Here is a 27,500-nt window from a genome sequence, read left to right as displayed (position 1 = left end):
CTATAGATAGGTCTGCTATGGCCTGGCTGGCTGTCCAACTCCATATACTAGAGAGATACAGTAAGCTAAGCTAAGGCCTGTCCGCTCTAAAACCTTTTGAAATAGCTAATTTTGTTGTTTCTCTTTTTGTGTCTCTTCTCTATTTCTCTCCCTTCATTTTCTCCCTCTCTACTCTTTATCCCTCCCTCTCCTCCTTTCTCATCTCCTCTCCTCTCATTTCTTCTTCTCTCCCCTCTTCTCATTTCCCCTCCTCTCCTTTTCTCTCCTTTCTTCTCCTCTCCCCCTCCCTCCTCTCCCCCTCCCTCCTCTCTCCTCTCCTCTCCTCTCCTCTCCTCTCCTCTCCTCTCCTCTCCTCTCCTCTCATCTCCTTTCCTCTCCTCCTCTCCTCTCCTCTCCTCTCCTCTCCTCTCCTCCTCTCTCCTCTCCTCTCCTCCTCTCTCCTCTCCTCTCTTGTCCTGTCTTGTCCTGTCCCGTCTGCAGTCTCTCATCTTTGATGAGGTGGACCTATCAGATGCTAGCGTTGCAGAGTCCAGCACAAAGAATGTCAACAACAGTTTCACGGTGAGTACCCGTTGCTGCTTTTGCTACACACATACGCATGCTTGTACATGCGCACATGCACACACTAGAGCTGTCCCCAAGCCTGTTTTTTGGATTCGAACATTTGCCAGTGTTTTTCGAACAGACGTTCGAACCATCGTTTTTAATCATGCAAAAAATTTGCTCCTGAATACTTTTTCTGGTTCAGTACTGTCGAGTCTTGACTTTAGGCACATAGTGCACAGTGCTGCGGTTATTAAGAGTAGTAGTACCTACTTACTGGTCACGGGAGGCTTCAGTCACGTTCGGATGATAATCCATTTTGTGAATACATTTGTTGAAACAACATCTTTGTTGGCCGACGGCTCCTGCTATCTTAACGTTAGCAAGCTAAAGGGCTGCGCTCTGCATAGCTTAATCAACGTGCATAACATACCTGTGTAACGTTATGTAACTTGTGTTCCGCTGGGAAAGCATCAGCATCACTGATTCAGATTCAGATTTCTTTATTCACCATATTGTATTGAACGTGATACGACTTTTCAGTGCATGACTTTTTTCACAAATAAGAATAACATAATAATAAATAGTAATAAAGTGCAAAACAGGACAGAACAGTGAGACAACGATAAGACAATAAAGTGCGGTGGTTGGGGACATGTATACAGTGCAGCACAGTTCAAGTCCAGGGGTCCAGCCCTAGCAGCTCGCCATAGAGGGGGGGGGGGGGGGGGGTGGAGCAGGGGGACACCTGACTCGTCTACCAGGCGAGCTGCTGAGGGGAAGAAACTGAGTCTATGACAGGATTTTAGTGTCTTGGGCAGCCGTAGCCGCCTGCCGTGGGGGAGCATGGTGAAGAGGTTGTGACCTGGGTGGGCGGGGTCTGCCATGATCTTCCTCGCCCTCCTCAAGGCCCTGGTGGAGTGTAGGGACTCGAGGGAGGGAAGGGAGCAGCCGATCACCCTCTCCGCCGAGCGTATCACCCGCTGCAGCTTGGCCTTGTCCCTGACCGTGGCAAGCGTCCATTCGGAAACATTGTACTATGAAATAAGACGGGTGAGCCTGTGAGTCAGTCAACTCTCTCTTTTTTGCATGATTGATTCATTTCCTGAGTGATAATGTATGACGTGACCCCTCCTCTAGAGCCATATGAAATCCGTTTTATTTTTTTCCAAATTCCATTTTATTTTTTTCCAAATTCCGTTTTTTTCGTTTGAATATTTCAGAATTCTGTATTTTGCTTTGTACGCTCATTTTACCATCAGAAATAGTGTCTAATAAGTGGGAATGAATAAATGTCCACAATTTAATAAGCTATAACAGTCCCATTTAATAGGGCTGTCTTAAATACTTCGAAGCTTTGTTCGATGGGCATGGGATTCGAATATGAAAATAAAATTCGATTATTTAAAAAAATAAAATAAAAAAATTATATATATATATATTTTTGCAAAATCAACTCTGCCTCTCTTTGTTAACTACAACAAGCAATGCTGTTTGTTATTTAAGATGAGGACGGACTCGGCACTGACAGATTTGTGTTCATTGTGCTGCTTTTATAAAGCCTCAAATGACTGCTTACTTGCTTTCATGAAAGCAAAGTGTTTTGTTTGTCTAAGATTTAAAAAGGTTTAAACTTTACAGCACTGACAAAGTTGAACAAAGTGCTGTACAAGTCCCACAACATAAAAAAAAGAAAAAGCAAAAACTTTTTTTTTTCTTCTTTTTTTTTTAATAATTGATTCCATTTTTATTGCTCAATTCCGCGATTCCGTCCGCGATTCCGTGATCGCGGATTCCATATGGCTCTACCCTCCTCATCCCGACTAGACTGTGTTGTTGTGACCTGTGTTCACGCGTGACTTTCTAATTATTGTAAACAACATAGTACTGTGATATTCTGATATCACATTCTGATATATATTTTTTGTAAAAAAAAAATTAAAAAAAAAGCAGAGGTTCGAACCCATTAATTAAGATTCGAATGCCAACGTAACAAACGAAGGTCTGAGCGTTAGAACGTTTGGGCTCAGCCCTAGCACACACACACACACACACACACACACACACACACACACACACACACACACACAGGAGTTGGGGGCACAGGCAGCAACACCTTGTTGATATGTGTCACAAACAGGTAATTTATGACAAATAGGGAGTCCACACGTGATAACAATTTAACAAAGAATGATTTATTTAAACCTATCTAACCACACAAAAACATAAGCACATGAACACTGGAATGTTTTGTATTAGAATCAGTGGTGAGTGCAGTGTGTGGATGAGTGAGTAGATATGCTGTGGTGTGTGTTTGGTGTAAGTATCCGTGTTACAATATGTTAAAGGTTGCAGCTTGGGTGTTGGTACAACCTGTGCCTGGGAGTGGAGAAAGCAGACAGAGAGGGAATTAGAATGAGACACATATATTGAGGTGCAGGCAGCTCTGCTCTGCACAGGTGAGTCTCATACAGTTAACGAGCCACCCACTCCACCATGCTTCCTGGTGAGTCAGACTCTCCATTTAGCAGGTAGAGTGGGGGTCGTCACAATATGTGAGACAGAGAGAGTCACAGCAGCCACTGTGCAGTAGGTCTGAGGTGACACAAGACTATGTTGTCTACAGTAGAGCCTCGGCTAACATAAACACCTGTCCATGCACTGGAATACATTGATATACCAGGACAAAACGGGCATACATACCCTAATCTTGCACCTTGTTGCCCATGTGCGCATGTCCAGAGTTAATTATATTGTTATATTGTTTACACTGCCTTTTTTATTTTTACTTCTCCACTGTACTATAATTCTATGACCTGTTCCATGTCTTCTACTACCTGTTGTACCTCCCCTCCCCCCTCCCCCATGCTGCTATGATGCCTGAATTTCCCCAAGGGGATCAATAAAGGAATATCTTATTTTATCGTATCTTAGTCCATATGAAACATGAGTATATTCTAAAACAACCCCACTGGAGTGATTCTAATTATATAATCAAGGAACTTCCAGAACGTTAGGTTATGACTATAACCAAGTTCTGTTAGTATAGCGACGCTCGGCATCACTAGTCTGCACTATCTCGCATATGTGCACGCGCACTGAATAAAGACCACAAATGTACCTTTAATCCCAATATTCGTCTGACCACACCCCTATCAGCTTACCCATATAAGCAGGGGTGGGGCCACCCACTCGCCTCCTTCCCAAGCTTTCGCCACAAGGCGAGGTCAAAGGCTGCAGCGGCGTCGGATGCCGAGCGTCGCTATACTAACAGAACTTGGTTATAGTCATAACCTAACGTTCTGTTTCGTATTAGCTCTCGCTCGGCATCACTAGTCTGCACAAGGGAGGCCGAGCGAGAGCCAACGGCCGACAAATACACCCCGCTGACAGCCCCCCACAACCATCAGAACAGGGAGGGCCGAGCCCCCCCGACCCACCCTAATGGAGGGCACCCCCCCTATTAGGGGCTTCACGGGAGGGCGACGGACCCGACCGTGCGAAGAGGCACTCAAGCAACTCAACGCACAGGGTGAGCAGACCGTGGCTTGACCCCACGACTACACACACGCACAACACGCATGCCACCCGGGAACGAACGGAGGAACAACCTCGTTACTGCCCCCAGAATCACAGGGTCAAGGGCAAACCCAACCCCGTGGCAAGGCCGTAGCAGCGGAGCGCGAAGGAAGACCCAGACCCACCAAAAGGACTGGACTCCCTGGAATGGGGGCCCGGAGAAGTCCATGATGCCAGCATCAAGACCCCACCAGGTGGGCACGTAGTGCCCCGCCCCCCACATCGCCAGCGTATTCGGACAAAGGCCCCTCAGCCGAGCGGGCCCCGTCCCCCCAATAGTACACCGCCTGGCACACTGACCCTGCAACAGGCAGTCAGCATGGCCGTAAGCACACAAAAAAGGTTAACCAACGGAAGCAGGCAGCGCACCGGGGAAAAACCAGGCAACATGCTATTAACCCTAGCCTGGAGACTGCGGACGAGACAGGCGCCAGAGGGGACAGCTGAACACAGCCACCCCGGCGGAAGGAGCGTAAGCTGGCGGTGTTGCATGACCAAGCCTCCATTTAAAAACCCCCACCCAGAGGGGTTGAGGCAGAGAAGGCTGACACGATTGGCAGACGTCATGAACGTGCAGGGGCACCCTCAAACGGTGAACCCGGGAGTTGACACTGCTCCAACACACCAGGGAATCAACCACCTTGGTGTTACCCAATGCGGTGGTTGTTCCTATAACCCCTCAAGAAAAAACTCCAAAACACACCTGCGGGTATACACCGGCTATACCGCAGTACAAGTGTTTCAGTTTTCAAAAAAGGGTTAACCCAGGCCTACGGGTCGACGAAACATTACTTCGGACCGGGCCTGGCGGTACGGGAAGCACAGGGTCACCAGAGGAGGTCAAAGACCACCCCCACAGGCCCCTCTTCGCCATGCGTGAGAGAGGAGCGAAAAATAATGGAGAACCAGCCCCTAAGCACACCGTACTTGGTATTCCCAGGCGGTCTCCCAACCAAGTACCAACCAGGACCAACCTGTGTAGCGGCCGAGATCCGACGAGATCGAGCGTGTACAGGATGGCATGGCAGTAAGCCATTACGACAGTGCTGAGTAAAAACGTACCCAACCAGGGTCTCCATAGCGCTTAACCCTGTGACACCCGGACCGACCTGGCATTTTTCCCCCTGAAAAAAGCCCAAGTCCCTCAGGGTACCAGAACAGCAGATCTGCATCCCCGGCGGACAACGGGTTCAACTGATCCGGACCAGCGTGACCAGAACCAGTCCCGTGCCCTAACCACGCCGACATGCCTACTCCAGGAGAAAGGGCAGATATGCGTGTTGATCTTAACATGAAAAGAAGGCGCCACCCAGACGTTCGGCCGAACCGTGCCCGGTGGCCCACCCCCAGGGCGTGAGACCCCTCTACATATGTTCAGATCCATTCCGTCATCATCCCCCAGACATGAACGAGAATCCGTCGACAACCCACCCAGGTCATGGGATGTGGTCGTCAGAAGAGGAAAAACCTCCATCTCAGTTGCTCTATAAAAACGCTGTTTCAACCTCAAGCAACCAAGGCGTGCCAGTCAATCGCCTGTTTACAGCGAGCTAGCACTATACGTGCGTCGGGACACACCCGCATCAATGAACAGGCTATTTAGACCTGTCATTGAATCCCCAAGGCGCCCAGGGGAACGACAAGAGGGGTGTGACACTTCCTAACTCCAACTCTTTTTTAATAGAAAAGAAGGAAGCACCAACAGTATGTATCCCAGTCTACACAGCCGGGGGTAAAAAATTGCTCACATTTTTACATCCCACCACCCTCCCATAGGAAGGAGACGGGAATCCCCAGAGGGACTTCCCACGCGAGCTGTACAGATTGAAAAGAATATATTGCACCTTGAGCCATGTAAAAAATTGGTTTTAGGGCTCTCCGGGGAAGAGGCACTGAACCCATACACACTCAATAATCGAATTGAATCGAACACTACACAATAGAATAGGACACCTTCTAGAGGGTCCACTCACTTTTGACAATCTGAGGAGGAAGGCTCTGTACTCTGATGGAGGCTCCCTCACAAAGAAGGAGTCTGAACTCACAGAAGGCCCGAATAGGCGCTTGGTGAGGAGGAGCCCTGACCACCCCCCGAAAACAGATCCATCACATGGACCTGGACAGCACACGGAAGTCCTACCAACAGAGACGCGCACGGTGACGTACTCTATGGCGGGGGAATTTCTGCGGTGCACACGCCCAATATTCCAGGCCGTGGGACCAGGAAACTCCCTCCCCCCCCCCCCCCCCCCTCACCCCGTAACGTGCCGAACCGCAACGTGACAGGAACCTCGAAGGACAGGGGGTGTACCCCTGACCAACAGCAAAAAGGGGGAGAGGAAAGGTTACCAGTTCACCCCTTTACGACCCCACACCCATGATACGATGTAATGACAAAAAGAGAATATGACAGTCATAGTCAGCTCTATGAAGCGTTTGACAGCTTCACACAGCGCATGAGCTAACCTGCTATCTGATTTTTACTAAGGAAAAAACACAGAATAGAGAGGGCTCTCTAAGAGCCCCAGTCCAACATACACATGTGCTTCTGTGGCCAGTCCAACCCAGTTGTAGGTCACATGACACACACAACCCATCATTACCTACAAAAAATGGCAAAAACACACTACAGAGGAACGCCGTTTTTCATAAGCAAGGCCACAGGCCTTGCTAAGCACACACGACACTACGACAGCGACCAAACAATCTTTTCTTTTAGGAAAATAAAGTTTCTCCAGCAGCCATAGCACAACCTCAGCAATCAAGCTAAGGGTTACATCGCATCCCTACCACACAAAGACACAAAAGTAGTGCAACAACATGTCTGATAGGAGGATGAAGAAGTCCCAGGGAACCGGGGGGAAAAAACACAATCCTCTTACTTTACCCTTAATACGGCCAGTTAAAACAGGAAAACCTGTTAATATGTGAACACACTGTTCATTGTCATCACAGGCTGAGAAAAGAACATTCTTTTACTCACTTGTCACTAAGCATAGCTTCATAGGTTAGTTACCTTAGTTGTGAGTACACGGTACATATAAACACACATGATGTTTCTCACACAACAACCAGATCATTTTCACATCTGTAACAACAACCCGATTTGCACGGAGAAGCTAACTGCCAGTGACAAAGACAGTTCACACATAACTCGCATCGTATCCTAAATGCATTGCAGCAACACACGTTTTGGGAAAACATCGTTATTCACAAAACATTTAGAAAGGTAAAACCAGAAGACGTGTTATAAGGTCTGGTCAAACCTTGTCCTACCCGGAACGTAGATCAGCGAAGTGCAGTCTCAAGACCCCGTAGACAACACAGCCGATCCTGTGTTGCTCGAACTGGGCAGCATCGTCGCTCCAACCAGTCGCTACAGTCCTCTTTGTTGACGCAATCCCCGTCCTGGCTCAGGGCAGGGTCGACGAACATCCCCTGTCAAAGATGACGTCGTAGTCAAGAGTGTAAAACATGTTCAACAGAGTAGCATTAAGCTAACGGTCGCCCCAACCGTCGGTCGCTACCGCCCCTGCTCGCGAGACGCCGAGCGAACGGCGCACGCGCCCAGACGGAAGGTCGCGGCGGCGCGCGAGGAGCCGGAGCTACCCCGCGCTGGCCTTGTCCGATAGCAGCAAGCTAACGTTTCCTAGTGATCACAACCGGCTAGCGCCGCAGCTAACAGCTGACTGGCTAACAGTAGGCCCAACCTCTGTAGGCCACGCAGTGAACCCAGCAGGCTAACGCCGCAGCTAACAGCTGACTGGCTAACCGTAAGCTAAGCAGCTATCACCTGAACTTTGTACACAATGATATAACACTCACCCAGACAGGCCGCCGTTCTGAAACCCTCCTCACTTTTTAAGAGAAAAGAGAAACAAGATGTCAACACAGCTTTACAACAGTGATTTTACCAACACCCGACGGAATCAGCACAATACCAAACTGGCTTGTGTAGCTGACTTGAACATGGATCTTCCGCTATCGAACATCCATGCACATATCTCCTCGTGAAGGAATACTCTCATTTGGATATGAAAGAAGGGGCTTAACACGGGACAGAGAGATATCCACTCGTCCAGAAAACACAGGGATCACCAGTGTTAATGGTCGCGGCCCACTAGTTAAACTAAAATGGCTTCAGACCAAGGTCTTCTGTCGTCTAGGAGAGTGAACAAAGGACCCTAGCCTGGGGCCGGTTTTCATAAACATTTGTCAAGTAGCCCCCATAGCACTAACAGACAAGTGGAGCCTGCCAGCAAAACATAACTCACCAAAACCAGGAACCCACCGCTTCTCACAACAGCGGCGCGTCCTACAGCCCAGCTGTGCCTTTACCGCAACCAGCACACAGCAAGGACTGCAGTTGGAAAAGCATGTAGCGGCACGAACTCCCAATACGAAAACCGGTGGAGGATTTTTAGAATGATCATCATCTTCCAGACACTCCAGTACGAAGACAATATCGCCGTATTTTCTCGAAAATAGTGAGAGAGAAAATAAAGATATGATGTCAACGTATCCTTGTTTCCCAAAGCTGCTCCTAATTCTTTCTTCCAGCATGGTGTCAAGTGTGGGGATCTACCGAGGCACTTCTTCCTTGTGGTGAAAGCGAGAAGGAGGCGAGTGGGTGGCCCCACCCCTGCTTATATGGGTAAGCTGATAGGGGTGTGGTCAGACGAATATTGGGATTAAAGGTACATTTGTGGTCTTTATTCAGTGCGCGTGCACATATGCGAGATAGTGCAGACTAGTGATGCCGAGCGAGAGCTAATACGAAACAGAACTAGTTTACGTCAAAGTCTCTCTCAAGAGAAGTCTGCTCGCTCCTCTGCCATCTTGATAGCAACAACTAACACGACTAACCAGCCCTGACCCCCTTCTGCACACACACCCTCCAGCGGTTTCTGCCACAGAGTCCTCAGTTACCATGGCAACCGCTCGCCACAGAGATCAGTCATTAAACATCTTTAAAACTCACATTTCACCTCAAAATGCACTATATTTATTTCGGTATACAGACGCTTTTAATATGGTCCTTGTCTGCGGGGTGGGGGGGTCTGCTCTTGAGGGCTTTTACTTTTTTATTATATACATCTTTTTATTATAATATACATTTTTTCTGGGGGGGGGGGTATTTGACCTATGTATCTACAGCTACGTTTCTCACTGGAGGGGATGGGTTGTTTTGCGGCTTTTGGGTGAAGGGGAGGTTCTAGAGGGCGGGGACTGGGAGGGGGGTAGTTTACAACATTGTCTAATCTGATATTGTTTAAATGACTATGTAAACTGATGTTGTAAACAAAAACCATAAAAACCAATAAACATATTGTTTAAAAGAAAAAGTGCAGTATATTATTTATAACTGTACTCATTCAAACTGCCTCGTACAAACTAAGAACGGAAATTAAGACGCTTTAGCGACTACGCGCTGCATGCAACAGATGTACAGTAGGTCTGCATGCAACAGATGTACAGTAGGTCTGCATGCAACAGATGTACAGTAGGTCTGCATGCAACATATGTACAGTAGGTTTGCATGCAACAGATGTACAGTAGGTCTGCATCCAACAGATGTACAGTAGGTCTGCATGCAACAGATGTACAGTAGGTCTGCATGCAACAGATGTAGGTCTGCATGCCACAGATGTACAGTAGGTCTGCATGCAACAGATGTAGGTCTGCATGCCACAGATGTACAGTAGGTCTGCATGCAACAGATGTAGGTCTGCATGCCACAGATGTACAGTAGGTCTGCATGCAACAGATGTACAGTAGGTCTGCATGCAACAGATGTAGGTCTGCATGCCACAGATGTACAGTAGGTCTGCATGCAACAGATGTACAGTAGGTCTGCATGCAACAGATGTACAGTAGGTCTGCATGCAACAGATGTAGGTCTGCATGCCACAGATGTACAGTAGGTCTGCATGCAACAGATGTAGGTCTGCATGCCACAGATGTACAGTAGGTCTGCATGCAACAGATGTACAGTAGGTCTGCATGCAACAGATGTAGGTCTGCATGCCACAGATGTACAGTAGGTCTGCATGCAACAGATGTAGGTCTGCATGCCACAAATGTACAGTAGGTCTGCATGCAACAGATGTACAGTAGGTCTGCATGCAACAGATGTAGGTCTGCATGCCACAGATGTACAGTAGGTCTGCATGCAACAGATGTAGGTCTGCATGCCACAGATGTACAGTAGGTCTGCATGCAACAGATGTACAGTAGGTCTACATGCAACATATGTAGGTCTGCATGCCACAGATGTACAGTAGGTCTGCATGCAACAGATGTACAGTAGGTCTGCATGCAACAGATGTAGGTCTGCATGCCACAGATGTACAGTAGGTCTGCATGCAACAGATGTACAGTAGGTCTGCATGCAACAGATGTACAGTAGGTCTACATGCAACATATGTAGGTCTGCATGCCACAGATGTACAGTAGGTCTGCATGCAACAGATGTACAGTAGGTCTGCATGCAACAGATGTAGGTCTGCATGCCACAGATGTACAGTAGGTCTGCATGCAACAGATGTACAGTAGGTCTGCATGCAACAGATGTAGGTCTGCATGCCACAGATGTACAGTAGGTCTGCATGCAACAGATGTACAGTAGGTCTGCATGCAACAGATGTACAGTAGGTCTACATGCAACATGTAGGTCTGCATGCCACAGACGTGATTTTACAGACACAAATTTAAGATAAGATATGACATTCCTTTATTGGTCCCCTGGGGAAATTCGGGGGTGTCAGCAGCATGGGGGAGGGGGGAGGGGAGGTAGACTACAGGTATGGTAAATAGTAAATGGTAAATGGCTGCATTTATATAGCGCTTTTATCCGAAGCGCTTTACAATTTGTTCCTCACATTCTACCCATTCACTCACACATTCACAGGCAACCATGCAAGGTGCCAACCTGCTCATCGGGAGCAAATAGGGGTTAAGTGTCTTGCTCAAGGAAACTTCGACGCGCTGCCCGGGAGGAGCTCTCTACCTCCTGAGCCACTGTCACCCCTGAGCTGTATGGGCAGGGTAATAGCATAAAGACATAAATATAGGCAATACAATTTTATCTGAATATAAAAATGTGAGAAAAAATAAACAGTGTAAACAATATAATTAACTCTGAATATAAAAATAAGAGAAAGTAAATAGTGTTAACAAAGGTGCAGATGAGGGTCTGTATGTCAGTTATATTATAAGTTACAATTAGGGATGTCCGATATTATCGGCCTACCGATATTATCAGCCGATATCGGCATTAAAATGTGATATCGGAAAATATCGGTATCGGTTTAAAAAATATATATATATATATATATATTATTATTATTATTTTTTTTATTTATTTTTTTACATTTCTATAACCTTTATTTACCCAGGCAAGCAAGTAAGAACAAATTCTGATTTTATTTATTGTCAAAAGTATGCATAATGTTGTGTTAATTCCACAACAAGAGATATGTAATGTTAATTACCTGAAATTATTAAAAAATTTTGGGGGGGGGGGAAACCCTGCATATATCGGTATCGGTTGATATCGGTATCGGAAATTAAGAGTTGGACAATATCGGTATATCGGTATCGGTAAAAAAGCCAATATCGAGCATCCCTAGTTACAATAAATATAAGCAACAAAGAATTTGAATCTGAATATATACTATGAGTAATTGTAAAAGTAAACAGTATACACAAGGTACCCTAGCTGGCATGACATACATCATACATTGTAGTCCATGCCGATGTTGGTGGTCTGATTGTCTGTCTATGTTCTACTTGTTTATGTATGTTTACTGTGTTTTTTGGAGTTTCTTATTTATCTGCTGCAACATGAATTGCTCAGTTTGGGACATGCTAATAAACTTAACTTGACTTGACTTTAGAATTGTTTATTAAATGTGCCTCAGCCAGAGTGTAGCGGAGCTGAGCTGAACTGTTGAGCTGAACTGTTGAGCTGAGCTGTTGAGCTTCTGAGCGTCTGAACTGCTGAGCTGCTGAGCTGCTGAACTTCTGAGCTGCTGAACTGCTGAACTTCTGAGCTGCTGAACTACTGAGCTTCTGAGCTTCTGAGCTTCTGAGCTGCTAAGCTGCTGAGCTTCTGAGCTACTGAGCTGCTGAACTGCTGAGCTGCTGAGCTTCTGAGCTGCTGAACTGCTGAGCTGCTGAGCTGCTGAGCTGCTGAGCTACTGAGCTGCTGAACTGCTGAACTGCTGAGCTGCTGAGCTTCTGAGCTGCTGAACTGCTGAGCTGCTGAACTGCTGAGCTACTGAGCTGCTGAACTGCTGAGCTGCTGAACTGCTGAGCTGCTGAACTGCTGAGCTGCTGAGCTTCTGAGCTACTGAGCTGCTGAACTGCTGAGCTGCTGAGCGTCTGAACTGCTGAACTGCTGAGCTGCTGAGCTTCTGAGCTGCTGAGCTGCTGAACGGAACTGCTCCACATATTGGCCTAAAATGCTACTTTTATGTCGCGTTCAGTTTACATCCTTTCAGACCTTTTATGGCGTTGTTCTCTGGGAACATCCACCCAGTGAGGACACGGCGGAGGACACGGCTGATGCTGAGGCTATGAATGGTTGAGCGCTGGTGGCGGAATGGACGAGTGTCAGGAACGGATGAGTGTGTGTGTGTGGGGGGAGGGGGGAGGGCAGAGGCTAGTAAACAGGAGTGTTGTCAGCTTTGATGCAACCAGTCAGGGAGCAGCGTGCGAGTAGCGGCCTGTCCTTTCTATAAATGTCCGCCCTCCTTGCCCCCTACTGTTGCTATATAAAGACAGCGGCAGGGGGAGGAGAGGAGGCCCAGAGGAGAGGAGGCCCAGAGGAGAACACACAGCCATTCTTAAAGGAGGAGGAGGAGGAGGAGGAGGAGGAGGAGGAGGAGGAGGAGGAGGAGGAGGAGGGGGAGGGGGGGGGGCAGGAGAGGAGGCCCAGAGGAGAGGAGGCCCAGAGGAGAACACACAGCCATTCTTAAAGGAGGAGGAGGGGGGGGGGGGGCAGGAGAGGAGGCCCAGAGGAGAGGAGGCCCAGAGGAGAACACAGCTATTCTTAAAGGAGGAGGAGGAGGAGAAGGGGGGGGGGGCAGGAGAGGAGGCCCAGAGGAGAACACAGCTATTCTTAAAGGAGGAGGAGGAGGAGAGGGCAGGAGAGGAGCCCCAGAGGAGAACACAGCTATTCTTAAAGGAGGAGGAGGAGAGGGCAGGAGAGGAGCCCCAGAGGAGAACACAGCTATTCTTAAAGGAGGAGGGGGAGGAGAGGGCAGGAGAGCAGGCCCAGAGGAGAACACAGCTATTCTTAGCCACTGCTTTTTTGCGCTTCACTGAACATATTTGGCATGACTTGACTGAAGCCATATTTCATAAGCAGGATTTTGTATGTGTATTTGTGTGTGTGTGTGCGTGCATGTGTGTGTGTGTGTGTGTGTGTGTGTGTGTGTGTGTGCAAACCTCCAACATGGCCGCCTGATGAACGACAACAACATCCCTTTACTGAGATGAGATGGAAGGAGAGATGGATGGAGGGGGGGGGGGGGGGGGGTGGTGGAGGGAGAGATATCATTTGAGAAAACAAAACAGACGGATAGGAAATGGAAGGGATGAAGACGGATGAGAAAAAGAGAAAATCAATTGAATTAGTTTGGATTAGCAGCGGAGCGATAGTTTCTGTGCATGCGTATGTGCATGTGTGTGTGCCTGCGTGTATGTGTGTGTGGTGTGCGTGTATGTGTGTATATGTGTGTGTGTGCGTGTGTATGTGTGCGTGTGTCCAAAAATAGAAAGGAATGGAGAGAGCAGAGGAGGAAAATCCTACACTGATGTCACACTGATGATGTCACTGGACTCACAGCTCAGGGTGGGATGGAGCTAGCTCTTGACTTGACTTGACTTGAGTTGAGTTAGGGAGAGAGAGGAGAAGAGAGAGGGAGGGAGAGAGAGAGGAGAAGAGAGAGGGAGGGAGGGAAGGCGAGGGGGCAGATGAGGGGAAGGTGGGGAAAGGAGGAGGATATAGAGGGAGGGAACTGACACTGACTGGGAAAGGAGAACAAGGGTTTTGAAAGACTAAAGGAGGTCAAGCGTGTGTGTGTGTGTGTGTGTGTGTGTGTGTGTTCTTGCTAATTGGCTAAAAGGGGGCATGGCAATGGGTGTGGCCTATCGCAAAAAGCTATTTATGAATCCACGCTTGTTTAACACTGATGCAGATGCCCAGTATATATATATATATATATATATATATATATATATATATATATATATATATATATATATATATATATATATATATATATATATATATATATATATATATATATATATATATATATATATATATATATATATATATATTTAAATAAAATAAGAATTAGTTCTTACTTGCTTGCCTGGATAAATAAAGTATTTTTTTTTAAAACCGATACAGATATTTTCCGATATTACATTTGAATGCCAATATCGGCCGATAATATCGGTAGGCCGATAATATCGGACATCCCTACAGACCACTATACCAAGAGGTGAATTCACTTCTTGGTAATGTGTCTGGATGCATCTGGGGAGTGAGTTTTACTTGCAGTACCGCTTAACGTCCACAGCCACTTCACTACACTGTCCATTGTGACTGTGGATAGACACGCAGTACCTCCGTTACACATGGTACAGTGGTTAGGCGTTTAGCTGTTGCAATATTCATGCTTCCGGGTTGTTGTCTGGGCAGTGCCTACGTGAGTCCATGTGCATGTGTTTTCATCTAAAGTTGCCTCTGTGTCTATGTGTGTTTATGTGTGTGTGTGTGTGTGTGTGTGTGTGTGTGTGTGTGTGTGTGTGTGTGTGTGTGTGTGTGTGTGTGTAGGGATGGGCGATATGGCCAAAAACGTTATCGCGATAAAATTATAAAATTATTTTCATATAACTCGATATCGATAATTATCGTTGATATAATGTCTGTCAAGTTTAATTAACTTCTTATGCCCGGCGCCGATGGACGGGCTATTAATAGACTTGTTTTGCTGCTGCGAATGTCTCGAGAGTCGAGTTGATGTCGGCATCAGTCCGCGCACGTTAGCAGTTAGCCAGAGCAAGCGGAGTATCTCATGACAATGTACTAAATATGACCCTAAAATACTCTGTTCCGCCCCAATACATTGCAACGACGTCCACCGTATACCCCACACTACTATAACAGTTACCCTCAGAATTCAAAACACACACCAACTCGGCAGGTAAACTGTAAAATAGCGCCGTGCAAGCTAATTATCCTAGCCAGCCTCGATTCCAAGCAGAGTATTCCATGACAATGTACTAAATATGACCATAAAATACTCTGTTCCGCCCCAATACATTGCAACAACGTCCACCGTATACCCCACACTACTATAACAGTTACCCTCAGAATTCAAAACACACACCAACTCGGCAGGTAAACTGTAAAATAGCGCCGTGCAAGCTAATTATCCTAGCCAGCCTCGATTCCAAGCGGAGTATTCCATGACAATGTACTAAATATGACCATAAAATACTCTGTTCCGCCCCAATACATTGCAACGACGTCCACCGTATACCCCACACTACTATAACAGTTACCCTCAGAATTCAAAACACACACCAACTCGGCAGGTAAACTATAAAATAGCGCCGTGCAAGCTAATTAGCCTAGCCAGCCTTGTTGACTACTGGAGTCCTACCTCCGGGTCTCCTTCCGGGTCTCCTTCCGCTGTCGGCCATCTCCTTCACTGATTGGTTGTTAGTGCGTGTGCTCATATCCAAGCTTGGAAAATCGATATATCGAAACTTTGCGACCACGTTTCATGTTTATTTCGGAGGGGACTTGTGCTATGTATGACTTAGTCCACATTGCAGCCGGCTTGTGGGAGGCAAGAAACAGCGTTCGTGACAGGGGAGGGTTGAATTGGATGATACGAAATTGGGATTGGAGAAAATATAGAAAATGGGAGAAAAAGTGGATCAAAAAAAAATTCTTTAAATCTTAGACAAACAAAACACTTTGCTTTCATGAAATATTGTAAGTCGTCATTTGAGGCTTTATAAAAGCAGCACAATGAACACAAATCTGTCAGTGCCGAGTCCGACCTCATCTTAAATAACAAACAGCATTGCTTGTTGTAGTTAACAAATAGAGGCAGAGTTGATTTTCAAAAAATAAATAAAAAAAACATTATTTTTTTAATATTTTTTTTATAATAATTTTTTTTTCATATTCGAAAGCTTCGAACGAAGTTTCGAAGCTTCGAAGTATTTAAGACAGCCCTAGTTTGAATATGTGTGTATATGTGTGTGCGTCTCTCTCTCTGTATGTCTGACTATGCATGTGTGTATGTGTGTGTGTCTAAATATGTGTGTGTATGTGTGTGTCTGACTATGTGTGTGTGTCTGTGTCTGACTATGTGTGTGGGTCTGTGTCTGACTATGTGTGTGTGTCTGTGTCTGACTATGGTTGTGTGTGTGTATGTGTGTGTGTCAGAATAATGTGTGTGTATGTGTGTGTGTGTCTGACTATGCGCGTGTGTGTATGTCAAGTCAAGTCAAGTCAAGAGTTTTAATTGTCACGGCATACAAGTATACAATGAAATGCGGGTGGTCTTTCCCGCGACGATGTGCAATACGGTGGTACAACATATAATAGAATCCAATAAAAAAAAAACATTGTGCAATAAACACACATATGTGTGTGTGTATGTGTGTGTGTGACTATGTGTGTGTGTGTGTGTGTGTATTTGTGTGTGTCTGACTATGCGTTTATCTGACAATGCGTGTGTGTATATGTATGTGTGTGTGTTTGTCTGACAATGTGTGTCTGTGTGTGTCTGACTATGTCTGTGTGTATGTGTGTGTGTCTGACTGTATGTGTGTGTGTGTGTGACTTTGTGTGTGTGTGTGTGTGTGTGTGTGTGTGTGTGTGTGTGTGTGTGGCTGACTGTGTGTGTGTGTGTCTGACTGTGTGTGTGTGTGTCTGACTATGTGTGTGTCTGACTGTGTGTGTGTGTGTGTGTCTGACTGTGTGTGTGTCTGTGTCTGACTCTGTGTGTACGTGTGTTTGTGTGTGTGTGTCTGACTCTGTGTGTGTCTGTGTGTGTGTGTCTGACTCTGTGTGTGTGTGTGTGTCTGACTGTGTGTATGTGTGTGTGTGTGTGCCTGACTGTGTGTATGTGTGTGTGTGTGTGTGTCTGACTGTGTGTATGTGTGTGTGTGTCTGACTGTGTGTGTATGTATGTGTGTGTGTGGCTGACTCTGTGTGTGTCTGACTGTGTGTGTGTGTGTGTCTGACTATGTGTGTGTGTGTGTGTGTGTGTGTGTGTCTGACTGTGTGTGTGTGTGTGTGTGTGTCTGACTGTGTGTGTGTCTGTCTGTGTCTGACTCTGTGTGTCTGTGTCTGGGCAGTGCCTACGTGAGTCCATGTGCATGTGTTTTCATCTAAAGTTGCCTCTGTGTCTATGTGTGTTTATGTGTGTGTGTGTGTGTGTGTCTATATATGTGTGTGTGTGTGTGTGTCTATATATATGTGTGTGTGCGTGTAGATGTGTGTTTGTGTGTGTGTGTGTGTGTGTGTGTGTGTATGTTTATGTCTGTGTGTGTATGGCTGTGTGTATATCGTCTCTCTCTGTGCGTTTGACTATGTGTGTGTGTGTGTGTCTCTCTCTGTATGTCTGACTATGGTGTTTGTAGTATGTGTGTGTGTCTAAATATGTGTGTGTATGTGTCTGTGTCTGACTAGGTGTGTGTGTCTGTGTCTGACTATGTAGAGTGTGTGTATGTGTGTGTGAATTTGGAATTCGAAGCTTCGGGGCCGAGATTCGATTTTAATTCGAAGCTTCGAAATAATTTTTTTTTCTTTTTAAATTGTATAATATCTTAAAAATGTTTTTATGTTGTGGGACTTGTACAACACGTTGTTCAACTTTATCAGTGCTGTAAAGTTTAAAATTGTTTAAATCTTAGACAAACAAAACACTTTGCTTTCATGAAATATTGTAAGTCGTCATTTGAGGCTTTATAAAAGCAGCACAATGAACACAAATCTATCGGTGCCGAGTCCGACCTCATCTTAAATAACAAACAGCATTGCTTGTTGTAGTTAACAAAGAGAGGCAGAGTTGATTTGCAAAAAATAAATAAATTTTTTTATTTTTTTTTAATATTTTTTTTTATAATAATTTTTTTTCTTCATATTCGAATCCCATGCCCATCGAACGAAGTTTCGAAGCTTCGAAGTATTTAAGACAGCCCTAGTTTGAAATGTGTGTATATGTGTGTGCGTCTCTCTCTCTGTATGTCTGACTATGCATGTGTGTATGTGTGTGTGTCTAAATATGTGTGTATGTGTGTGTCTGACTATGTGTGTGTGTCTGTGTCTGACTATGTGTGTGTGTCTGTGTCTGACTATGTGTGTGTGTCTGTCTATGGTTGTGTGTGTGTGTATGTGTGTGTGTCAGAATAATGTGTGTGTATGTGTGTGTGTGTCTGACTATGCGCGTGTGTGTATGTGTGTGTGTATGTGTGTGTGTGACTATGCGTGTGTGTGTGTGTATTTGTGTGTGTCTGACAATGCGTGTATCTGACAATGCGTGTGTGTATATGTATGTGTGTGTGTTTGTCTGACAATGTGTGTCTGTGTGTGTCTGACTATGTCTGTGTGTATGTGTGTGTGTCTGACTGTATGTGTGTGTGTGACTTTGTGTGTGTGTGTGTGAGTGTGTGTGTGTGTGTGTGTGTGTGTGGCTGACTCTGTGTGTGTGTGTCTGACTGTGTGTGTGTGTGTGTCTGACTATGTGTGTGTGTGTGTGTCTGACTGTGTGTGTGTGTGTCTGACTGTGTGTGTGTCTGTGTCTGACTGTGTGTATGTGTGTTTGTGTGTGTGTGTCTGACTCTGTGTGTGTCTGTGTGTGTGTCTGACTCTGTGTGTGTGTGTGTCTGACTGTGTGTATGTGTGTGTGTGTGCCTGACTGTGTGTGTGTGTGTGTGTGTCTGACTGTGTGTACGTGTGTGTCTGACTGTGTGTATGTGTGTGTGTGTGGCTGACTCTGTGTGTGTGTGTCTGACTGTGTGTGTGTGTCTGACTATGTGTGTGTGTCTGACTGTGTGTGTCTGACTCTGTGTGTGTCTGTGTGTGTGTGTGTGTCTGACTCTCTGTGTGTGTGTCTGACTGTGTGTATGTGTGTGTGTGTCTGACTGTGTGTGTATGTGTGTGTGTGTGTGTGTGTGTCTGACTCTGTGTATGTGTGTGTGTGTGTGTGTCTGACTGTGTGTGTATGTGTGTGTGTGTGTGTGTGTCTGACTCTGTGTATGTGTGTGTGTGTGTGTGTCTGACTGTGTCTGTGTGTGTGTGTGTGTCTGACTCTGTGTGTGTGTGTGTGTGTCTGACTCTGTGTGTGTGTGTCTGACTCTGTGTGTGTGTGTGTGTCTGACTCTGTGTGTGTGTCTGACTCTGTGTGTGTGTGTCTGACTCTGTGTGTGTGTGTCTGACTCTGTGTGTGTGTGTGTCTGACTCTGTGTGTGTGTGTCTGACTCTGTGTGTGTGTCTGACTCTGTGTGTGTGTGTCTGACTCTGTGTGTGTGTGTCTGACTCTGTGTGTGTGTCTGACTCTGTGTGTGTCTGTCTGACTCTGTGTGTGTGTGTGTCTGACTCTGTGTGTGTGTGTCTGACTCTGTGTGTGTCTGTCTGACTCTGTGTGTGTGTGTGTCTGACTCTGTGTGTGTGTGTCTGACTCTGTGTGTGTGTGTCTGACTCTGTGTGTGTGTCTGACTCTGTGTGTGTGTGTCTGACTCTGTGTGTGTCTGTCTGACTCTGTGTGTGTCTGTCTGACTCTGTGTGTGTGTGTGTCTGACTCTGTGTGTGTGTGTCTGACTCTGTGTGTGTGTGTCTGACTCTGTGTGTGTGTGTCTGACTCTGTGTGTGTCTGACTCTGTGTGTGTGTGTCTGACTCTGTGTGTGTGTGTGTGTGTGTCTGACTCTGTGTGTGTGTGTCTGACTCTGTGTGTGTGTGTCTGACTCTGTGTGTGTGTGTCTGACTCTGTGTGTGTGTGTGTCTGACTCTGTGTGTGTGTGTCTGACTCTGTGTGTGTGTGTCTGACTCTGTGTGTGTGTGTGCTCGGTGGCTGCAGGTAGCCTGTGTGAATGTGTGATGAGGAGGTCGTCTTGCCGTAGAGATGGGGAGCACCTTGAGCTCCACGTGAGGGAGCCCTGCCCAGCCTATCAGCAGCCTCCGCGGGCAGACCCCGCCTCCGTCACTGCATCCCTCTCGTCCGGTTGGCTGGGTTGTCATCTGTCTGCTTCCGAGCCTGGAGACTGATGTCAGGGGAATCTACATCTCATTTGAACGATGTGCTTGCATCAGCAGTCTATCAGAGGCGCTGTGATTTATATGATTTATAGGGAGAGTGGAGTGTATAGAGGAGATTGCACACAAGTGGCTGTGTGCATGTGTGTGTGTGTGTGTGTGTATGTGTGTGTGTGTGTGTGTATGTGTGTATATGTGTGTGTGTGTGCGCGCGGACGTGTGTGTTTGTGGGTGTGTATGTGTGTTTGTGTGCGTGTGTGTGTGTCTGTGTGTATGTGTGTGTGTGTGTGTGTGTGTGTGTGTGTGTGTGTGTGTGTGTGTGTGTGTGTGTGTGTGTGTGTGTGTGTGTGTGAGCAGCTGCCAGGGTTCCACTCTACCTTCTGTTCTATTGTGTTGCTGGTCCCTCAGGAGTCACTGAACCGCCTGCATGTGTGTCTGTGTGTGTGTGTGTGTGTGTGTGTGTGTGTGTGTGTGTGTGTGTGTGTGTGTGTGTGTGTGTGCGTGCGTTTGTGTCTGTGCGTGCACGTGTGCATGTGTGTGTGTGTATTTGAGATTTACTGATCCCATTTTTTTAACCTGCAACCATCAGCTCTGTCTGTCGGTTAGTTTGTTAGTTTGTTAGTTTGTTAGTTTGTTAGTTTGTTAGTTTGTTAATTTGTTAGTTTGTTAATTTGTTAATTTGATAGTTTGTTAGTTTGTTAGTTGGTTGGTTAGTTGGTTTGTTGGTTGGTTGGTTGGTTGGTTGGTTAGTTGGTTGGTTGGCCCACAAAAATGTCTCCACTCTCTGAGGCCACAGGTTTCATCGTAGGAGGTCAAATGTGTGTGTGTTCTTGCAAATTGGCTAAAAGGGGGGCTTGGCTATGGGTGTGGCCTATCGCAAAAAGGTCACAGCTATTGCGAATCTGTGCATGTTTAACACAGATACAGATGCCTAAAAATTTAGTACCAATAGAAAATTATTATTAGAAATCTTAAATAATCAAAGAGGTGCAGACAGATCATTTGATAAATCTAAAGGCAATAAAACCAACCTAGCAAGATCATTTCATCATTTCCAATACAACTTGCAATTTGCATAAATAAAGAGTCAAATTATGGCTTGGAAAAATCATGCATGGCTATTAACCCTTTATCTGCCAGGGATTATTCTGATGTTATACCGTCCTCTGCCAGCTCTATTTGTCTATGGAGATGTTCCCCTTCTTTGCAGGGCTATAACTTTTTAAATTGTATTGCTAAATTGACATTACTATGGCCCATTCAACATCAAGTATCTATCGTTTAGGATGTAGCAACGTTCTACTTTTTCATTCACACATTCATACTAAAATATGGTCTAAAGTATAAATATGTTTTTATCGTTTTCTGCAGCATTCCATAGAACGTGAGTTATAGCTACGAATACATATATTAGATCATCAAATGTAGTTTGATACCGATTGACGTCAGATAAAAAAGTTCAATTGTACAAGGTCCTAATCGTCATGCCTCATCATCTTCTGGTGACCGGAGGGGGGGGGGGGGGGGGTTTATAAGTCCGTGGCCGACGTTAAATGATTCATGTACTATGGGTGATATGTTGATCGGGGCAGTGTGTATGTTTAATAATAATCAAACACGCTGAAACTCACCGCGGCTTCCCTCTGACCGTTGGGTGATCAGCGTGGAGCAGAAATATCGCTATTATGGAATGTTGTTATATGCGATCCATTTCCAGGTTGTATACTACTATATACGTCCAAATCATGTTGTTTATCGAGTTATTGGCAACGGATCGCTATCCAGTGTATCAAGCTGGAGTCCCGCTAACGATAGCGAGTGGCCGGACGAAATATGGGTGAGCACCACTTCCGGCGCGTCACTTCCGGTTTTGGCGATTCGCCGATCGGCCACAAGATGGCAGTCTTGAACCGTTGGAGAGTTGAGAGGAGATCAACAGCAAGTCTCAAGTCTCCGTGGGTGAAATATGATTGCCATGCCAGATTTTTGAAATATTGATCTCAAAGACGCTGTACGACGTCATTGGCAGATTACGCATGGCGGAGAATGACATGTTAAGTCGTCCTTGGCGATTAAACGGTTAATATAATTTATGTAACCTCTTATAAGATGTTTTATGTTTACATTGAGTCATTTGGCTGATGCTTTCATCCAAAGTGACTTACAAGTTCTGTACAACAAGTCAGCAGGAAGGGTACAACTCTGGCAGCTATGTAACAATGTTGAACTTAAGTGCTACAGTCTTGAGTGCATAGTAGTAAAGACATATTAGCATAGTAGGTAGTAATAAGACATATTAGCATAGTAGGTAATAATATAGACATGGTAGATTCCTTAGTAACAAAGTGCATAATAGTAAAAGTAATAGTAATAGTAATTGTAATAGCAATTGTAATAGTAATAGTAATTGTAATAATACTAATAATTGTAATAGTAATTGTAATAGTAATAGTAATTGTAGAGGAAAAGGGAGACCACCACTGCATCCGCCATGAAAAGTGATACTTTTCAAAGTTATACTTGAATACTTGTGTTGTAAATGCAGCGCACCCTTCCTTCACAGCGGTGCGCTCCGTCCCTCCTCTGCCAGGGATTATTCTGATGTTATACCGTCCTCTGCCAGCTCTATTTGTCTATGGAGATGTTCCCCTTCTTTGCAGGGCTATAACTTTTTAAATTGTATTGCTAAATTGACATTACTATGGCCCATTCAACATCAAGTATCTATCGTTTAGGATGTAGCAACGTTCTACTTTTTCATTCACACATTCATACTAAAATATGGTCTAAAGTATAAATATGTTTTTATCGTTTTCTGCAGCATTCCATAGAACGTGAGTTATAGCTACAAATACATATATTAGATCATCAAATGTAGTTTGATACCGATTGACGTCAGATAAAAAAGTTCAATTGTACAAGGTCCTAATCGTCATGCCTCATCATCTTCTGGTGACCGGAGGGGAGGGGGGTTTATAAGTCTGTGGCCGACGTTAAATGATTCATGTACTATGGGTGATATGTTGATCGGAGCAATGTGTATGTTTAATAATAATCAAACACGCTGAAACTCACCGCGGCTTCCTCTGACCGTTGGGTGATCAGCGTGGAGCAGAAATATCGCTATTATGGGATGTTGTTATATGCGATCCATTTCCAGGTTGTATACTACTATAGTCAAGTCAAGTCAAGTCAAGAGTTTTAATTGTCACGGCATACAGGTATACAATGAAATGCGGGTGGTCTTGCCCGCAACGATGTGCAATACAGTGGTACATATAATAGAATCAAAAGAAGAAAACAACATTGTGCAGTAACAGGTAGCAGGTAACATGGAGTGACATCTCGGTATCTGTACATAGTTATTTACAGAGCATGTGTGACATGCTAGTTAGCTTTGGTAGTGCAATACACTGTTCCTGTTATTCTAATTTAAAGTGTCCTTTCCTTTGGCCATAAGTGTGCGTGTGTGCGACATGAGTGTGTGCCCGCTCATGTTAAAGTGTTAAGTGGCTGCTCGTGTGTGAGCGTGCACAGTGTGCGTGTCGTGTGTGTGTTCATGTGTGCTTGTGTGTGGACAGTTCAATGTTCTGAGCACTCAATGTTCATTGTTCATGGCTCTGATGGCCTGGGGGAAGAAGCTGAGCCTAAGCCGCTCTGTCCTAGTAGCTGGGGTTCGCAGGCGTCTGCCTGACCTCAGCAGCTGAAACAGGCTGTTATTGGGGTGGTGAGGGTCTTTCATTATCCTGCAGGCTCTGGATTTGCACCTCTTGTTGTATAGAACCTGCAGGGGGGGTAGTGCAATACCCGTGGTACGCTCGGCTTAGCGCACCACTTTCTGTAGGGCCTTCTTGTCCTGTGCCGTGCTGTTTCCATACCAGGCAGTGATGTTTCCGGTCAGGATGCTCTCTACAGCTCCTGAGTAGAAGGACTGGAGTATCTTCCCCGATACTCTGAACTTCCTTAACTGTCTCAGGTGGTAGAGACGCTGTTTCGCCTTCTTTACTACTGTGTCTATGTGTGTTGACCATGTCAGGTCCTCTGAGATGTGGACCCCCAGGTACTTGAAGCTGCTCACCCTGTCCACGGTAGCCCCGTTTATCATCAGTGGTGTGTGTGTCTCCTGCTGTCCTCTCCTATAATCCACGATCAGTTCCTTGGTTTTGCCAATGTTCAGGAGCAGGCTGTTGTCCTGGCACCAGCGTTCCAGTACCTCAACCTCCTCCCGGTAGGCCTTCTCGTCGTTGTCCGAGATCAGCCCCACCACCACCGTGTCATCTGCGAACTTCACTATGGAGTTGGAGCTGAACTTGGCCACACAGTCGTGTGTGTAGAGTGAGTACAGCAGGGGGCTCAGAACACAGCCCTGGGGGGACCCGATGCTCAGGGTGATGGTGTTGGAGGTCTGACCCCCCACCCTGACCGCCTGGGGTCTTTCGCTCAAAAAGTCCAGTACCCAGGCGCTCAGGGCGGAGCTCAGACCTAGCTCGATCAGCTTGTCCACCAGTCTGGTGGGGACTATGGTGTTGAACGCTGAGCTGTAGTCAATGAACAACAGTCTCACATAGCCCCCCTTCTGATGGTCAAGGTGCGAGAGGGTGCTGTGCAGTACCTGGGAGACCGCGTCGTCGGTGGACCTGTTTGTCCTGTATGCAAATTGCATAGGGTCCATATCACTGGGGAGGGAGGCACAAATGTGGTCCTTGACCAGCCTCTCGAAACATTTCATGACCACAGAGGTGAGTGCCACCGGTCTGTAGTCATTTGGACATGCTGGGGAGGGTTTCTTCGGCACAGGGATGATGGTAGACATCTTGAAGCAGGCAGGGACCACTGACTCCGCCAGTGATTGATTAAATATGGCGGTGAACACAGGGGCCAGCTGGTTGGCACAGGTCTTGAGTATACGTCCTGTTATGCCATCTGGGCCAGCAGCCTTCCTGGTGTTCACCTGCATAAATGCTCTTCTCACACTGTGTTCCGACAACGAGAGAGCGTCCCCCCCCCCTCGCGGTTGCCCCCCCCCCCTCCACAACAGCCGGCGCGCCAGTGACGTCACTAGCCGGAGAGCCAGCAGCGCCACTGTCTACACCAAGCCGAGCGTAGAAGGTGTTGAGCTTGTCCGCGAGGGAGGCGTCGTCGCTCCCCATTGAGGGGGCGCTGACTTTATAGTCAGTTATTGTCTTCAGTCCCTGCCATAATCCTCTTGTGTCGTTTTGTGCCATTTGTGTCTCCAGTTTATCAGCATATGTCCTCTTAGCAAGTTTGACAGCTTTGCGTAGAGTATAGACTGAAGCCTTATACTCCTCCATGTTTCCTGACTCTCTACCCAGGTTGTAGGCGGTGGTACGAGAGTTCAGAGCTGCTCTAATAGTGCTATCCACCCACGGTTTCTGGTTTGGGAAAATCCGCACCGTTTTCCTGAGGACAATACCATCAGCTATTGTTGTTATGTAGCACACCACTGTGTCTGCTAGTTCACTGACGTCACTGGCGCTTCCTATGAACATATCCCAATCCGTGTCTGCAAGCACGTCCTTGAGCGTGGCCTCTGATTCGTCGGTCCACTTCTTTGTCTCACGTGACACGACGGCGTCACGTGATCTCTGTTGATATGCCGGAAATAGCAAGATGGAGTCATGATCGCTCGAGCTTGTGGACCCCGTTAATGGCGGAGCGGCTACTGCCTTGTAACCCGCTTTGAACGGGGAATAGCAGTGGTCGAGTGTGTTCTTCCCTCTGGTGGAGCAAGCGATGTGCTGGAAAAAGGACGGCATCACTTTCTTCAGGTTGGCCTGGTTGAAATCGCCGGCCACTACCATCGCTGCGTCTGGGTGTTTGATCTGGTGTCTGTTGAGATGATCGTGTAGTTCGCCCAGCGCTTTGCCCGTATTCGCGTGTGGGGGAATATACACGGCAGTCATGACGACTGCTGTGAACTCCCTCGGGAGGTGAAACGGACGACATAGGATAGAAAGATGTTCCAAGTCCGGCGAACACGAGTTTGAGAGGACCTGCACCCCCTCGGGATTAACCCAGGAATTGTTCGTGATGAGGCAGACTCCGCCGCCGATGGTCTTTCCTGAGCCAGCGTTGCGATCTGCACGTAAGACTGTGAAGGCATCCGAGGGAGAGACGCTTTTGTCTGGGGTCGTCGACGTGAGCCATGTCTCTGTGAGACATATAATGTTGATGTCTCTCATCTCCCGTTGGAACCGGACCCTCGCTCTCAGATCATCCATCCTACCCTCCAACGAACGGGCATTCGCCAGAAAGATGGATGGAATTGCTGGGCGGTAAGCAGCTCTTTTTAGTCTCAATCTGATACCTCCTCGTCTCCCTCTGTGTCTCCTCCTGCCGTCGCCTTTGTTCTTTTCTTTGCCGCCATTCTCCCGTCTGATTTCTGCTGGCCATTCTAGGTCAAAAGTGTCTCCAAACTCCTCTTTGAGCCCGGGGTTCAGGTCCATAAGTGTCTGACGGTCGTATGACGTACCCGCCAGTGTTGCTTTAAATAAAAAAGTAGCAAAAACAAACAGTTTCATCATGATACGATACGATATCGATTCTTTGGACAACGATACAATATTTGCCGATATCACAAAGTATCTCACGATACAATACGATTAGATTAGATTCAGGTGCCTGCAATCGATATGAGATGATATCATATGCCCATTTAACACAATCCGTAACATTTAGATCTACTAAAAAAAAGGTAACAAATATCATTTGACATTTGTATTTTTGAGCTCTTCCAGACATTTAAAGGAAAATCAATCTATTGTTTTTAATACAAATAGACCTCCTGTTCACTGTAAAGTGCCACGTTTTTGATATATTGAGCTTTAAACTTTAAGCTCCATTTTTTGGAACTCAAAACTCACAACCTAAAACCCCTCCCTACCTCCCTCTCCCAAACCGTTCCTACAACAATTTGTTGATGTTGCATGATCATGTATAGGCCTACATTTATTATGTATTATATTGTTTATGTTTAAATAACATTTAAACATCAAACTCCTGACCTCATCTGGTCTTTCCAAAGACGCGCGCACACACACACAGAAAGGGAGAATGCTATGC

At 46.3% G+C, this 27,500-nt stretch overlaps 1 protein-coding gene across 1 annotated transcript in view; it reads left to right on the top strand.

The window, feature by feature from the left end:
- Window positions 1-27,500, top strand: part of dgkh (diacylglycerol kinase, eta) — a gene marked incomplete at its 3' end in the record, with an annotated part of 250,542 nt that overhangs the window by 62,329 nt on the left and 160,713 nt on the right. Inside the window, 2 exon segments of the mRNA XM_084311434.1 lie at window positions 481-561; window positions 17,521-17,527. Coding sequence (XP_084167560.1) covers window positions 481-561; window positions 17,521-17,527 — 88 coding nt within the window.

The sequence above is a fragment of the Notolepis coatsorum genome (assembly GCF_963971535.1).
Source record: "Notolepis coatsorum genome assembly, chromosome: 3".
Classification (NCBI taxonomy): Eukaryota; Metazoa; Chordata; class Actinopteri; order Aulopiformes; family Paralepididae; genus Notolepis; species Notolepis coatsorum.
This window is presented reverse-complemented; position numbering and strand designations above follow the sequence as displayed.